At 35.2% G+C, this 15,678-nt stretch overlaps 2 protein-coding genes across 3 annotated transcripts; one reads left to right on the top strand and one right to left on the bottom strand.

Annotated features, from left to right (window-relative positions):
• The first annotated feature begins 18 nt into the window (after positions 1-18).
• LOC133682735 (ATP-dependent DNA helicase At3g02060, chloroplastic-like) lies at positions 19-9,458 on the top strand. 2 transcript variants are annotated; one of them, XM_062106239.1, is made up of 14 exons: positions 20-770; positions 997-1,222; positions 1,595-1,840; positions 2,105-2,239; positions 3,051-3,175; positions 3,854-3,993; positions 4,355-4,425; positions 5,336-5,497; positions 6,023-6,109; positions 6,214-6,387; positions 6,708-6,752; positions 7,828-8,184; positions 8,566-8,914; positions 8,982-9,458. In XM_062106239.1, exons 1-13 carry the CDS (start codon positions 187-189, stop codon positions 8,665-8,667), a joined length of 2,454 nt encoding a protein of 817 aa, XP_061962223.1. In that variant the 5' UTR covers positions 20-186; the 3' UTR covers positions 8,668-8,914; positions 8,982-9,458. The 2 variants fall into 2 exon arrangements, with proteins under 2 accessions (XP_061962224.1, XP_061962223.1); XM_062106240.1 differs by lacking the exon at positions 5,336-5,497 and having other exon boundaries at positions 19-770.
• Positions 9,459-11,606: 2,148 nt separating this feature from the next.
• Positions 11,607-13,741, bottom strand: LOC133681977 (chalcone synthase). The gene is made up of 2 exons (XM_062105190.1): positions 13,432-13,741; positions 11,607-12,970 (listed from the first exon to the last, which is right to left on the bottom strand). The coding sequence occupies exons 1-2, from the start codon at positions 13,610-13,612 to the stop codon at positions 11,961-11,963; spliced, it is 1,191 nt and encodes a 396-aa protein (XP_061961174.1). The 5' UTR covers positions 13,613-13,741; the 3' UTR covers positions 11,607-11,960.
• Between the last annotated feature and the right edge of the window lie 1,937 nt (positions 13,742-15,678).

Here is a 15,678-nt window from a genome sequence, read left to right as displayed (position 1 = left end):
CAAACATGAGAAGAAGAGAACAAAAACATTTTTGACGTTGTCTTCAGTTAAACCTCTCCAAAACCTCTCAGGTCATTATTAGTTATCCTCTTGTTGGAAAATAATATGATAATTAGAAAGCCCCATTTCCATTTATGAACCTCCTCCTCCTCCTCCTCCTCCTCCCCTCTCTCTTATCCTCTTCCAATGACTTCTCTTGACATATCCACACCTCTTATCTTCAAACTCCACTCCTCCACTAAGCTGCGGAGACTTTTCTCTGTGAAATTACCTTATCGCCACAACCACAAACCATCATTTTCCCTCACCAATGCCGTCCGCACCCAAACAGCAGTTCCCTTTTCCAGCCGTACAGCCACCCCGAAGTACAAGATTGAGACGGAGCAGGACCCCATCTCCATCCTCAACGAGAGAATTCGCCGGCAACACCATGGAAAGAGAGATGGCTCAAGGCCCATAATGGATTCTGAAGAGGCTGATCAGTACATACAGATGGTTAAAGAGCAGCAGCAGAGGGGATTGCAGAAGTTGAAAGGCGACAGGGTGGCAAAAGAAGGGGATGTTTTTAGTTACAAGGTGGATCCTTATACACTTCGTTCTGGGGATTATGTTGTGCATAAGAAGGTGGGAATTGGGAGGTTTTTTGGCATTAAGTTTGATGTGCCAAAGGGTTCTTCAGAGGCTATTGAATATGTGTTCATTGAATATGCTGATGGGATGGCTAAGCTTCCTGTTAAGCAGGCTTCTCGTATGCTTTATCGATACAATCTGTAGGTTTTTTCTTCCCCTCCTTTTTGCACTGATTTTACACGTGCAGCTTCTTATTTGTTTTAATGCTTGATGAATTTTATAGGTTGCTTGTTTTATCCAATCTGGTTGGATTTTTTAAATTGTTAGTTAACTTCATTGGTATATTCAGTTGCTAAAGCAGTTAGTATGAATTCTTTACTTCACATGCAAAGGCCTTGTCATAATTTTTTGTCCTTGTCCTTCCAGCCCGAACGAAACGAAAAGGCCTCGGACATTGAGCAAATTGAGCGATACTGGTGCATGGGAAAGGAGAAAGACAAAGGGAAAGGTTGCAATACAGAAAATGGTGGTTGACTTAATGGAGCTGTATTTACATAGACTAAAACAAAGAAGACCTCCCTATCCAAAGACTCCTTTCATGGCTGAATTTGCTGCTCAATTTCCTTATGAGCCCACACCAGACCAGAAGCTGGTAGCTATACAATCTTGCAAATATTTACTTAACTGCGTTTTTTAAATTTGTAAGCGAGGTTTCTTAGGTATCCTCATTCATGTTAGTGAAATGTTTATATTCTTAGATAGCATAAGACAATCCTATTCAGTTTTTAATTATTGTTGAGATTATGTTTGCATTTACAACTATTTTTCATTTGTTTGGAGGGGATAGGAAGCCTTAGCTGTAGCTTCCACAGAATTCAACACCTTCCTTTCCCTTTCCTCAGATTCAACATTCATTATCTCATAACAGATGGCACAACAAACTTCACTAGTTTATCTAAACAAGTGTTATCCTTTTCTGTTTCCTTTCCTTTTCCTGTGCTCACAAATTGGATTCTCATTCCAGGCTTTCATTGACGTTGAGAGGGATTTGAACCAGAGAGAAACTCCAATGGACCGATTAATCTGTGGAGATGTTGGGTTTGGTAAAACAGAAGTTGCTTTACGTGCTATCTTTTGCATTGTTTCAGCAGGAAAGCAAGCTATGGTTTTAGCACCAACAATTGTTCTGGCCAAACAACATTTTGATGTTATTTCAGAACGCTTTTCCAAGTATTCTCATATCAAGGTTGCACTTCTGAGTCGGTTTCAGGTACATAATCTATCCTTTTTAGTCAATTCAGTGTATCTCAGGAGTTGGCTCATATTCATATTTGTGTTTATATCTTGCACACAAAGAGTTAGCATGAAGAAAAATCTAGACAAAATTTCTCTTGAAATAGCGTTTGTTGGTTCATTATGAAGCTCTAACAACCATTTCTGGAGTCAGGCATGCAGTTCATTGTCAGTTATATGCTCTTTTAATTAACAATTACTACTTTGGTTTTAAGAATGTCAGACCTGTGACTGCATGCAGAGTAAAGCAGAGAAAGAGATGTATTTGAACATGATTGAACATGGTCATTTGGACATTATCGTGGGCACTCATTCACTTCTTGGAAATCGTGTTGTGTATAACAACCTAGGCCTTCTTGTAGTGGATGAAGAACAGGTTTGCCTCCTAAGCATATTTCTGTTATGTGCAATGATCTTTGCCTTGTTGATCTACATTACTACATCCTTTAAAAAAAATAATAAGAGAAAAAGTAAAGGTAACTTTTCCGTCGATGATTTTTCTATTTGGAAGGAAAACAAAGAAATTTGGCTGTGTGGCTGTCTTGGCCATCTGATCACTTTAAAATAATCAAAGAAATTTCTTTACGTTTAGCTCCTTATATGTGTTTTACACACATACAGAAATTTGAAATTGGTCATATGGATGTGTCAAAATGTGATGCATGTGAGACTAGGTTCAAATTGCATCAAGTTTAAAACATAACTACTATACCGATTGTTGTATTTGATCTCTTATCTAATATAAATCATGCATTGTCAATTTTCATGCTTTTGGGTGTCAATAGACATTCAGGCTTTATATCTCTTTAAATTTAATGTTTTACTTTATATGACCCCCAATTAAAGTTATACGTTAATAAGGTGTCATTGGATGTCAGGTTATAAAACACTTTAAATTGAATGTTCTATTTTGTCCAACTAATTGATGAAGTTGTATGCTTAAACGTGGCATCCAGGATCCATTGCTTATGCATGCAGGCAAGAATTTGTGTGCCTATGCTTTTGGACATTACATTTGTATATAATTCCCAACATAAAACAAAATTCCATGCCATCTCCATAAAAAAGGAGGGCTGAGGGAATGAACTTATTTTAATAGCTAGTTTCCTAAACTCGTCCCATTATTTGCAAATTGTTTGAAATAGTTTGTGTTGTGATCTGCATGTGCAATGTTCTTTGCTTTCCAGAGATTTGGTGTCAAACAGAAGGAGAAGATTGCTTCATTCAAAACTTCAGTTGATGTTCTCACTCTCTCTGCAACACCTATACCTCGAACACTTTATTTAGCATTGACTGGATTTCGGGATGCAAGGTAACATACCTGGGGCAAATATGTATTAGATGAAGAAAATTTTGCTACTGAAGTAGATCCTGGATCCAGACATCTAGTTTAGTTTAGCCAAGCACTATGAGTTTCTAAATGGCCATTCGCTGAAGCATGTAAAGTGAAAATTCGAAGTCAGTGCTAGATAATCATTTCCCCTCAATTTGAAATGTATCATCATGGATTATCATGCGATACTGACTTTGGACCTTTTCTAAAGTAGGCTTTGAGGATCTTGGTTTGTACAATTAAAATTCAGAAGCGTGGATCATCTAAAGTCCGCTATTGTATGGTACACATACATGTTTAGTCATTTTACTCAATTTCTTGATTTCGTGTTGCCCTTGTAGATTGGAATCGTACAATGTTGAAATAGGATCCTTGTAGATGACGTAGGATGAAGGATTTGTTAAGTTGATTATGTTATAAAAGGCTATTACTATATACTATATGTTTTGTCGGATATCTTTTGTAGAAATATTTCCATACATATCTATTATAGAAATGAATCCATACTCCATGATGCAACCTAAATAATGATCTGAAGATATTAAAAATTATCAAACTGTTTGAAGACATGAACCTCATCCCCTTGAACATTTTTTGAAATTACTGATTTGCTGGTCTATAATCTGGGAACCTTAAAGATGCACTTACATTTTTCAGTTTAATTTCAACTCCACCCCCAGAAAGAGTTCCTATAAAGACCCATCTGTCGGCATACAATAAAGATAAGCTAATATCAGCAATCAAATATGAGCTGGACCGTGGTGGGCAAGTATTTTATGTCCTGCCTCGTATTAAAGGTATTGAATATGCCTTTCTATTTTTTTTAAGTGCAATGCTCGTGCAAAAACTTTTCAATCCTGTTGTGCACTAAATAGGATTAGAGTGTTAAACATGCATAGTATACACTACTGGCACTGCTGATAATCATATATAATCGCCTGTTTGGTACATAACTTTATTTGTTTATCATATAACTTTATTTGGTACATCGTAAAAAATCTTCATTTACTGCTATCAACAGAAATTAAGAGCCAAAATTAAATATAAAGAAGTTTGGTAGTTGGCATTTTCTGTGGTTTGTTTTCCTGATAGACTTCAAAAGTTGTTTGCTTTTCTCAATTTGGTGATATGGATCTATGCTTCATTTTTGCCTAACAGGGCTGGAAGAAGTGAAGGATTTCCTTGAACAATCATTTCCAAATGTAGAAATAGCTGTTGCACATGGGCAGGTATTTTTTTTATCTGAAAAATGGTATATGTTTAACGGGAAATTATCTTTGTGCTGGTATACGATAGTAGTCCAGACCACCCAGAGGTCCACTTTTAAATGTGTGTTGCCATATCAAGGTTTGATTTGAAGGGTGTTGTTATTCTAAATTATGCAAATTGAACATTAACATCCTCATGGATTTTTGTCTTCCTTGAAGTTGCTTTCTTTTAGTTTTATTTGTTCCATGTTTTACTGTTTTTTTATATTTTCCCTTTTATTCTCATGTTTGTAATATGAAAAACTAGCTTAGTGACTCAGAGGAATCTACCTTAGTATTTCATAAGGTAACAAGACAAAGCATCAAACCATCTTTTGCCCAAATGTAAACACCCGATTTTTGCCTTTGGGGAGTTAATTTTACATTCTTTAAGTTAATGTTGATTAATTTGCGAGAACCAAAATTTCAAGGACTTAATTGTGGTTTGTTTTGGGTTAAATTGCAAATATTGGAAAGGAGGCCATGTGGCATGCAAGGATCGAATATTGGAAAAAGAGAGCTGAAAAGTGAAGAAAACTAGTTCATACTAGAATGTCGTAGCTCATGTGAATTGATTGATGGATATGGATATATGAACATGAATTGCTTGCTAATAGTAGTTATGAATATATGAGGATGGAATGGGCCAACCGCCAAGTCTCATAGTGAGACTTGATGCACACCTGAGGGTGCTGCTCATTTGCTTTGTAAATAACAGGTGCACAGTTTACCATGGTCCTTTCATGAAGTAAAGTGGCTTACCCTGGAAAGTCATGTCTTGATCAAAACTCAGAGTGTATACTAATGTAGTTTTAGTTCCTCCCATTATGTAAATTTTGTTTTTGGTTTCCCACACATTCTGTGATGTTCTTTTCTTGCTGCGTGTGTTTAGCAATATTCAAAGCAGCTTGAGGACACCATGGAGCAATTTGCACAAGGTGAAATTAAGATTCTTATATGCACAAATATAGTAGAAAGTGGGCTTGATATTCAAAACGCAAATACCATCATAATTCAAGATGTTCAGCTATTTGGTCTAGCTCAATTGTATCAGGTTCTACCCTCTCCACTTTCTCCTGTAAATATGTTGTTTAAATATTTCTACAAAATAGCCAAAAGTTCTCCATTTCTCGAAAATTCTTCTAAAAAGAATGAGATCCCAAGCATTTTTTTTTTTAACTTAGATTGCATCTCTAGTACCCAAGCTAATAACCCATTCTTATATGTTTTGCTTCTTGCTGTTTTTCTCACCTTTCAAAGATTAATATCAGATATACTCTAAAAAAGTCTCCTGTCTCCTACCAGAAGAAGAAAAATTGGGTTCCCCCCTCCCCCCCTATGTCCTCCTGAACTATGCATTTATCATTGGATCTCTCTAATGCAGAAGTGTTTGTAGAATTAAGTTACTTTTTTCATCCCTTGAGCTATTTTATCAATTAGGTAAACCCAGAACGCATCCTCACTGATTTTTCATTCGTGTAACAAAGAAACTGGAATGCATCCAGAATCCTTTATCTTGTTTTTGTTGTTGTTAGAAAATATTTTATCTTATTTTCAATCTTTAATGTTATTGCAATAGTTACGTGGAAGAGTGGGCAGGGCAGATAAGGAAGCTCACGCGCATTTATTTTACCCTGACAAGTCAATGTTAACTGATCAGGCGCTGGTATGTTCTGTAATACAGCCTTTTCTTTTTTATTAGTGCACCTGGTTGATTGTCATACCACTACTAGATTTTTATGTAGCTTTTGCAATCGTTTGACTTTTCAGGAGAGGCTAGCAGCTCTGGAAGAATGCCGAGAACTTGGCCAAGGTTTCCAACTTGCAGAGAGAGACATGGGTATAAGAGGCTTTGGTACCATCTTTGGTGAGCAACAGACTGGGGATGTTGGGAATGTTGGAGTTGATTTCTTCTTCGAAATGCTTTTTGAAAGTTTGTCCAAGGTCTGTTTCATGATGCATTTTATTATATCTTACTTATACATTGGGAAAGAAGAAGCTTTGTTCAATTGTTACGTTTTTAATCTTTTGGATATCTTTGCTTTCTGGTTCCTTTTCTGTTTCCAGTCTTCATCATGGTGTCTTAGTCTGATTGAACAGATAAAGTAAACCAACAGTATAGTTTCTGCACTACAAAATGATGGCTAGCGAATTCAGTATATATAATAGTAAATGGGTTGTATTTCTATTGTCATCAAGTTTAAACTTCAAATTTCTGCTCTCCTATTTTTGCTGCCCTTAACCCTCTTGAATTTTGTTTTCAGGTTGATGAGCACAGGGTAATTTCAGTTCCTTACCAGTCAGTACAGGTGACTTCTTTATTCTCTGGTATCTTGTTAGAATGTAAATATGTTTGATTAACTTGAAAGGGAACTATGTAACATACAGAAACTATGAATATTTAGTGTGCCATGTTCTAAATTTTCACTTGCATCATTTTGCTTATGTTAAGATATAATGAAAGAATGGGTTTTGAAAAATCTGAAAGAAGCTTCCTCAGGACAGAAAAATAAAAGAAGAAATCATCTCTACATTATGTCTTGAGAAATTATGCTCATGTGCTTGAGTTTCTTTATGTCAAAGAACCAGTTTAGCTAAAAAAAACTTAAGTTGTTAGTAGAAAAAAAGAATGGGAGTGGTGATATTCGAATTCATGATTTTTTACTCATTAAAACTCTGGTAACATGTTAAAGAACCAGTTCAACCTAAAAGATTAAGCTATCAGGTGAATTCAGAATAGTAGTCTATGTCTGTTCACTTGCTTTCAGGAATAGAGTTCAGATTCTAGTCTTAGTAATCTTATGTTGTAAGATGGGAGATAGAGTTCACTTTGTGTCACTGTCCGAGAAAAGAGTTCTCAAGATATAATTTATATTATTCTCTAATATTTTAATAGCAATAAATTCTAATGAGCTTGTAGCTCAGTGGTAAGCAAGAGTACGAGATGAGATACCAGGTTCGAATCTCACCTTTATCAAAACTCTAATAAAATCAGAGCACACTCATATAAAGAAGAAGAAAAATTAATATTAAGTTCTCAATGAGGCACAAATATACAGGGAGCTTGTCATTAAGGGATAAGAGATTGGCCTTATGGATTATATAGCAGGAAAGCTTCATTTTAGAAGAGAGGAGCATGGTCATGAGTAAAAATCTGATGTCATGATATAGCAATAATTGGTTATAAGTGTAAAGTGTGTAAGAAGCTATATGTTAGCTCATAATTACATCCACATTACTGAAGAAACTACCAAATTTCATTGAACGTCTTGTTTCCACTATTGATGTATGTGTAAAATGCAACGCAGCATTAGATCAAATGAGTTTATGATTGGCAATGATTTTTTACTCAAATTAATCCATTGTTTGCGGTTTTCAATGCAGATTGATTTAAATATAAACCCTCATCTCCCTTCTGACTACATAAATTATTTGGAGAACCCCATGGAAATTATTAATGAAGCTGAGAAAGCTGCAGAGACAGATATATGGAGTTTGATGCAATTTACAGAAAATCTGCGTCGCCAGTATGGAAAAGAGCCTAGCTCCATGGAAATTCTATTGAAGAAGCTTTATGTAAGGAGAATGGCAGCAGATATTGGGATAACAAGAATTTATGCATCTGGAAAGATGGTTGGCATGGAAACAAATATGAGTAAAAAGGTTTTTAAGCTGATGACAGATTCAATGTCATCTGAAATGCATAGAAACTCTTTGTTTTTTGATGGAAACGAAATAAAGGTAATTTCTACAATATTGTTATACCATTATTGATTGGTTTCTCTCTTCTTTGACACATGCTCACATTCAATGATGTGATAGATAATAATGCCCTTGGCTCCATAGAGGCGAAGACCGAGAAGAAATGTCAACTTTGACCCAAATTTTATGTTACTGAGTAGTGTGGAGATAAGAAAAAATATATGATGCTCTTCTATACCTGATCACTTTAACATCGCTAATGTAGTTAAGAGTTTTCACTCCTTTTGTTTTCCGTATCAATATGGATTCAAGATATCTTCACTGATATAATCTACCAGTTATATTTTGGGTTCTTTAAAGATTTCTTTGGAATTTAAACATTGTCTTTTAACTCTTTTTTTCTTCTTTAATTATTTACAGGCTGAACTTCTTTTGGAGCTACCGAGAGCACAGCTGCTAAATTGGATCTTTCAATGCATAGCAGAACTCCATGCTTGCCTGCCTGCCCTTATAAAATACTAGTATCATTTACTCTACAGAATTAGCCCTTCCATGAACTTTCCCTTTTGCACAGTTTCACCAGTGATTCTTGAAGAGGCAAACAAGAATGCGTATCTCCAAGTTGTGTTCCCCTCTGGTCTAAAGTGCGTGTGAAATTTCATCAAGACGTTCCAAACCAAAACTGAGCACCAAACTAACAAATATTTAGAAACATATTTGTTTCATGTCATGGCGCGTGGTTGGGATTATACCGAGGCATTATGTGAAGGTGAGTCACGGAAGCTTCTGTTTCTTGGTCAAACCATTACCGCTCTTGACCAGCTATGACTTTGCAGGATACACAGGTGTAAAGTGGTTGGATTAAGTCATTCTCGTGCTACAAAGAGCAGTTTTCACTGGGAGAAGACCGAACATATTGGTGATGGTGACCGTGACATGTCTCGTATCATCTTTTCAGCATGAACAGGATGTAAGGTATGAATTCAGCAAGGGGAGTGAGCACTGCTCCTTTTTCTGCGCCATTGTCACAAAGAAGCTTCCATATCGGTTGGTGCTAAAGAATCAATAATGTTATTAACTACATCTTAGCATGCATTTTTGAGAGATGCATGATGATGGTCAGAAGGATGGTTTGTGTTGTTTATAGGTGATTTAGGAAAACATCTACTTCTTTCAGAAATCCGTGCTGAATTGCCACGAGATAATTGGGGACAATTTGTAAAGAGAGAAGGCATGGTGATTGTGATTGTTGAACACCATAATTTACCCTTGTGCCTGTGTGCATCAAAAAGTCTTGAATTGCCACGAGATAATTGGGGTCTTAAGATTATTTTTTTGTTGCTTTTTTTTTTTAACATACTAAATTCTAATTTAAGACCAGAGATAAGTTTATTGTAATCCCTGTAATGGTTTTTAGGTTTTTTTAATAAAAAACAATGGGTGAAAAATGTTTTTTTTCTTACACCTAAAAGTTTGAAGCTTGACATTTTGACTAGTAGATAACGTGTCATTTATTTTTGTAAATGACATGTCGTATGATGTTTTATTTAAAGGAAAGGAGTGGATGACACATGGGCATGTTTTCTTCTTCTTTGGCCAAGTTAGAGAGAGAGAGAGAGAGAGAGAGTATTGCCCCATTAGAAAATGTTCAAGGCTAGCTAGAAGTACCAGTCCGGTGAGAGGCGGAGCTACATAGAGAAGAAGGGTGAATTGCCCCATTAGAAAATGTTCAAGGCTAGCTAGAAGTATCAGTCCGGTGAGAGGCGGAGCTGCATAGAGAAGAAGGGTGAATTGCCCCATTAGAAAATGTTCAAGGCTAGCTAGAAGTATCAGTCCGGTGAGAGGCGGAGCTACATAGAGAGAAGTATCAGTTCTATCTTGTCATTAATTATTTGCACCAAGTCCTGTATTACTCGTAGCACATCCCTTTCAAAGTAAGTGCTTAATGCGTTAATAAATGATAATTATGGTTCATAATTAACAAAGAAGAAAGATAATTACTAGGGTGTTTCTCACGGTTCCGAGTTTATCATGTTAGAGTATGATTTTTAATCCAAAATCATGTTCTTTCATGGAGATATATAAATCTCTCTTCTTTTTTTTAATTCAATTTTAATTAAAAGCTCATCCCCACAACATCCCGCATCAGCCTCATGCATATAAATAAATTTAATACACACAATCATCTCTCCGTGGGGTGTGTTTATGGTTTTTTTTTAATTAAATTTTTTAATGATTTTGAATTGTTTTGAAAAAAAGAAAATTTAAAAAATAAAATAAAAATATTATTTTAATATATTTCAAAGCAAAAAAATACTTTAAAAATCAATTACCATCAAAATTTCAAACACCACCACCAACAATTATTATTATTATTTTATTTTAACCTATGGTATTGAAGTTAACAAGTCAATTAATTAAGAAGGGTGTATTTATACTTAAGGTCGTGGCCTAGCGATCCTGGCAGGGAATTCGCTGCCTCTTCATCCAGGTTCGATCCTTTTTATGCATATATATCATCCCCGCGGTGTCTTACTTGTTTACTGGGTTTACAGGGTGTTTAATAAGTTTAAAAATTAATCGTAATGCGCGCAAACTGGCTTGAACACCAAGTTATATATATATATATATAAAAAAAGTGTATTCAACTCAATCATTTCCATTTAATATTGCTTCCTCGCACAACCTAAACTAGTATATATTGATGAGCCAATAATTAATGACACCGATATATCGTAATTAACTCTCATTATTACAAGTTCCTTAAATTTTGGTTCTTCCTATAATTCCGCCATTAATATTTTTCTCTCTCTTTATTGGTATTAATTACTGTTTGTGACGTTTTTCCATCCATGCATAGACAGATTAACCAATTTTTCTCTTAATTAAAGGAGAACCTTAATGATGATAAAAAGGTAAATAAAATGAAATAAATAATCCCAATTTAATCATCCCTTAATGCTAACTCATGATTTTATTTTATTTTATCAATTCTTCTTCAAACATATATATTCTGTATTAGACAATATCACCTTTGCACGCAGTCGGTGACTGATATAGAAGCTAGCCAGTGAAATTGAGCAGAATTTAATATGATTTGATGCTAAAATTATTACAACACATTCGGACTTAATTATTTAACGCCTTCGATCAAAGTATTATATGCGGGCGTGTAAATTGGACAATTGTTTTTTTTTTTATTTGAAGTAACGATTAATTGTTTGAAAAACTGTCGATCCATATTTTTTAAAAAGTTCAATTTTATTTTTTTTTGTTAAAAATTAATTTTTTTATATTTTGAATTGTTTTGATGAGCTGATCTTAAAATTATTTAAAAAAATAAAAAAAATATCATTTTGATGCATTTTAAAATAAAAAATACTTTAAAAAATAACCACACTCCCAAACAATTTAAAAGATTTGATGAAATCAAAAGATTTGGAATGGTGGGAGGGACTAAATTGAAACAGAAGTTGAAAACGTGAAATTAATAGTCAGGAATACATTGCCTTTAAGAAATTTAATCCACAAGAGATACAGGGAGAACGGCTAGGATCTAGACGTGAATTAACCATCCCCTGATATCACAAGGCCACGGAGGAATAAAAGCTTTTTGACACTGAAAAATGGACACACCGACACAAACAGAGCATAAAAACCTTACATTAACACCCTTAAAGGCAACCTTAGCACATAAGTACTGCCCAATATATATTAATTGCTGGTCGAACGATCTTATTTTTTTATATGCTTATAAAAATAGAATATGCTTTCCACTACCGCAGGTTGTCTCCAGGAACTTCGTAATTCATGGCTCATGAGTAAATTGTTTGTTCTACTGGAACGCTGTGTAACACCACTGTCTCAACGGTGAGTCCTGGTCCGAATCCAAACAAAACACCCCACTCAAGCCCTTCACCAGTGGTGCTTTTCCCTTCCTCGAGAGACTTGTTTCTCATCTCGTCCAAGATAAACAAAACACAAGCACTTGACATGTTGCCATAATCACTTAGGACGTTTCTTGTAGCTCTCAGTTTCTCTTCCTTTAGATCTAGCTTAATCTCAACCTGGTCAAGAATCGCGGGGCCACCAGGGTGTGCAATCCAAAATATGGAGTTCCAATCGTTGATACCAATTGGAGCGAATGCTTCAACCAGGCTTTTCTCTATGTTCTTTGAGATTAGCCCAGGAACATCCTTTAGCAGGTGAAAGGTTAAACCAACCTCACGTAAGTGTCCATCGATGGCCCCGTCAGAGTCAGGAAGGATGGTTTGCGCAGCTGAAACAAGCTGGAATAATGGACGCTCTATGGAAGTGTCAGGATCAGCACCTATAATAACTGCTGCAGCACCATCGCCAAAAAGCGCTTGCCCTACCATTGAATCCAAGTGAGTATCAGAGGGTCCACGAAAAGTGACAGCAGTGATCTCAGAGCAGACAACAAGAACGCGTGAGCCCTTGTTGTTCTCAGCCAAGTCCTTAGCTAAACGAAGGACGGTCCCGCCGGCGAAGCAGCCCTGCTGATACATCATGAGTCTCTTTACGGAGGGACGCAGGCCGAGGAGCTTGGTGAGCTGGTAGTCAGCACCTGGCATGTCTACACCTGAGGTTGTACAGAATACAAGGTGGGTGATCTTGGATTTTGGCTGACCCCACTCTTTTATAGCCTTAGTTGCTGCTTCTTTTCCTAGCTTTGGCACCTCCACAACCACCATGTCTTGGCGTGCATCAAGAGACGGAGCCATGTATTCACACATGCTAGGGTTCTCTTTCAGTATCTCCTCCGTTAGGTGCATGTACCGTTTCTTGATCATAGATTTGTCACCTGTTCATGGAAATCATATAATCATAAAATTAATCCCATTTGAGTTGTAAATCATCATTTTAAGCAGAATTAATACATATATCCGTAATTTGGTCAGTCATAATCCCCCCCCCCCCCCTTCTTTACAGCTCCTTCGTCGTTTTCTCTTTAACTGTTTTTTTTTTATATCATGAAACACCAGTCACTTTCAAGAGTTAAAAATCAACTCGAGATTTCCAGTTAATCGCAAATTTATATATTAAATACAAGTAGCAGGAATCAAACTACGAGTATTTTCTATGGATAGATAGATATGTGTGTATATATGTCGACAGAAAATATCAAGCATGTAAGAATGAATTCCATGAACGTTTTTGGATTGATTTCTTGGGGGTGAAGCAATATATATAATTAAGTGAAAATGTGGAGTTTACATGTTGGAGTATATACTGTGTGTGAGAATATACAAAATAGACACTTACACATGCGTTTGAATTTCTCCTTCAACTCAGTCATGTGTTCACTGTTGGTGATCCGGAAGTAGTAGTCAGGATAGTCAGCCTGGGAGACACAGTTGGCCGGGGTGGCCTTGCCAATGGCCAGGATGGTGGCTGGACCACTGGCTCGCTGGGCCTTTCTGATCTCCTCAATCGACGGTGCCATCTTTATTGGCAGCTAGCTCTTTGAATGTTCAGAAGCTAGCTCGGGAACAGAGAGAGAGAGACTGAAAGACAAAATGCAATAAAAAGGTAGAAATTACTATCGATGGCATGTATGATAGGCAGGTAACAGAGGGTATTTATAAAGTGAAGCAACCTAGAGGGACAGTTGGTCCTTGGTAGGTTGGAGGGACGGATAGCTGGTTGGCCACGTGGGTATGGGGGTTAGCTGTTAACGAGTGGTAGATGTGGAACCACATGCCTATCTTAGTTTCTGCAAACAGTGAAGCCATTAACCTTTCCTACCTCACCTCCTCATAAAAAATAAAAAAATAAAAAAAATAAAAAAAATTCCCAACAAGGGTACCCTCGCCCGCCAGGCTAGTCTGCATTATCCAAGTTATCAACAATAATCTATCTCTTTTTTTATTTATGGATTATTAGTTTTAACAACTAATTAATTAGAATCCTACCATGATTATTTCAATTATTTTAATTTTAAAAGCTTCTGGATTCTTCAACCAATTTTTATCACGAGACCAAGTCTATTTCTGTTAAAATTTTAGAAGGGTCAGCGTGAAATGAGTGCTCATGCAGGGAGCAAAACACACTTGATTATTATATGAAGAAACACTCGAGGATTTCTTGTGGATATGGGATGATAAAATATATGATTCTTTCAAGCTTTATTCATTTATTAGATGAAATAATTAACTCGTTTATAGCTATTCTACCTATGCATATTATATAATTTCAAAAAATAAAAAAAGAATAGTTCATCCATTATTAGAGTTTGATGTACATATATTTTTTGGTATATATAATTTCTTAAACACAAACTTATTTTTTAGTATTGTATTTGAATAAATAAGAAAGATATATAATTATTGTGTCAATAATATATATTTTCTGTTATGATTGATTAAATGTTGAAGTGATTGTCTAAAAATCTTTGTGCTGTCAAGAATAAAAAATATTTCAATCTATACCAAAACTTTAAGGTTATTTTGTATAAATTGAAGACGCTAACTTTTCATTAATCTTTTTTTGGCTATACTAAAGACTTTTTATATATAACCCAATCTTTTTGTACCTTCATCCATAATGGATGTACTTGGCTCATTATTAGAGTCTAATGAGCTTTAAGCTTTAACTGTGACTTAATTTGAAATGTACTTAATGTATAGCCGTCTTAAAAATATTTTTTTTCCTAATATTTTCTCACTTAGCATATACGACAACACCTGAAAAATAACAATATCTTTATAGAATTTAAAATATTTAAGTAAGTAAAAATATTCATATTTAAATCAAGAATACAATATATAAATAATAACGGTCACACTTTATAATTAAACATTTTCTTTCATATATTACAATATATTGCATCCTTAAAATAAACACTTAATGAGCAAATAAACTTTATGAATGAACTTCTAATAAGTCAATCAGGTCCAACTTTATATATCTCAGTAGATATAGAAAATAATACTTTATGTGCATAAAACATCACTTTAGTTTCTAAAAATAACATAAAAATTATTCAGATAATCAACTAAAAGAATTGAAGTCAATAGGTTAGCTAGACCATACGATCCATATGATCTCTATATTGTTTTACTGGTAATGCTTTAGTCACGGGATTCACAATCATTAGCTCAATGTTTATATGCTCGATGAGCACTTCATTTTCTCTCTCACAATGAGATATTTTATGTCGATATGCTTGTTTCGGCTTCCACACTTATTACTCTTAAAGAAGAAAATTGCAGTTGAGTTATCACAATATATCTTTATTGGTCTTGATATGGATCAAAAACTTTAAGAACAAAAATAAAATTTTTTAACCAAATTGCTTGTGTCATTGTTTTATAGCATGCAATGAATTAACTTCCATAGTAAATGAAGCAACAATAGTTTGCTTAGTACTTTTACAAGATATAACTCCTTTAGCAAAAAGAAAATGTATTCTAGAGTAGACTTTCATGTGCCTACACAACTAGCAAAATTCGAGTCTAAATAACCAATCACCTCAAAGTTATCAGTATGTCTATAAGTCAACTTGTAATT

The sequence above is a fragment of the Populus nigra genome, chromosome 2 (assembly GCF_951802175.1).
Source record: "Populus nigra chromosome 2, ddPopNigr1.1, whole genome shotgun sequence".
Lineage (NCBI taxonomy): Eukaryota > Viridiplantae > Streptophyta > Magnoliopsida > Malpighiales > Salicaceae > Populus > Populus nigra.
The sequence above is the reverse complement of the archived record's forward strand: the minus strand, read 5'-3'. Positions and strand labels throughout refer to the sequence as shown.

Coding starts and splice junctions, on each gene's coding strand:
- LOC133682735 (XM_062106239.1), top strand. CDS start 187: ATGACTTCTCTTGACATATCCACACCTCTTATCTTCAAACTCCACTCC. Junction 5,498..6,022: donor GTCTAGCTCAATTGTATCAG/GTTCTACCCTCT, acceptor TTATTGCAATAG/TTACGTGGAAGAGTGGGCAG. Junction 8,185..8,565: donor TTGATGGAAACGAAATAAAG/GTAATTTCTACA, acceptor AATTATTTACAG/GCTGAACTTCTTTTGGAGCT.
- LOC133681977 (XM_062105190.1), bottom strand. CDS start 13,612: ATGGCACCGTCGATTGAGGAGATCAGAAAGGCCCAGCGAGCCAGTGGT. Junction 12,971..13,431: donor GGAGAAATTCAAACGCATGT/GTAAGTGTCTAT, acceptor TTCCATGAACAG/GTGACAAATCTATGATCAAG.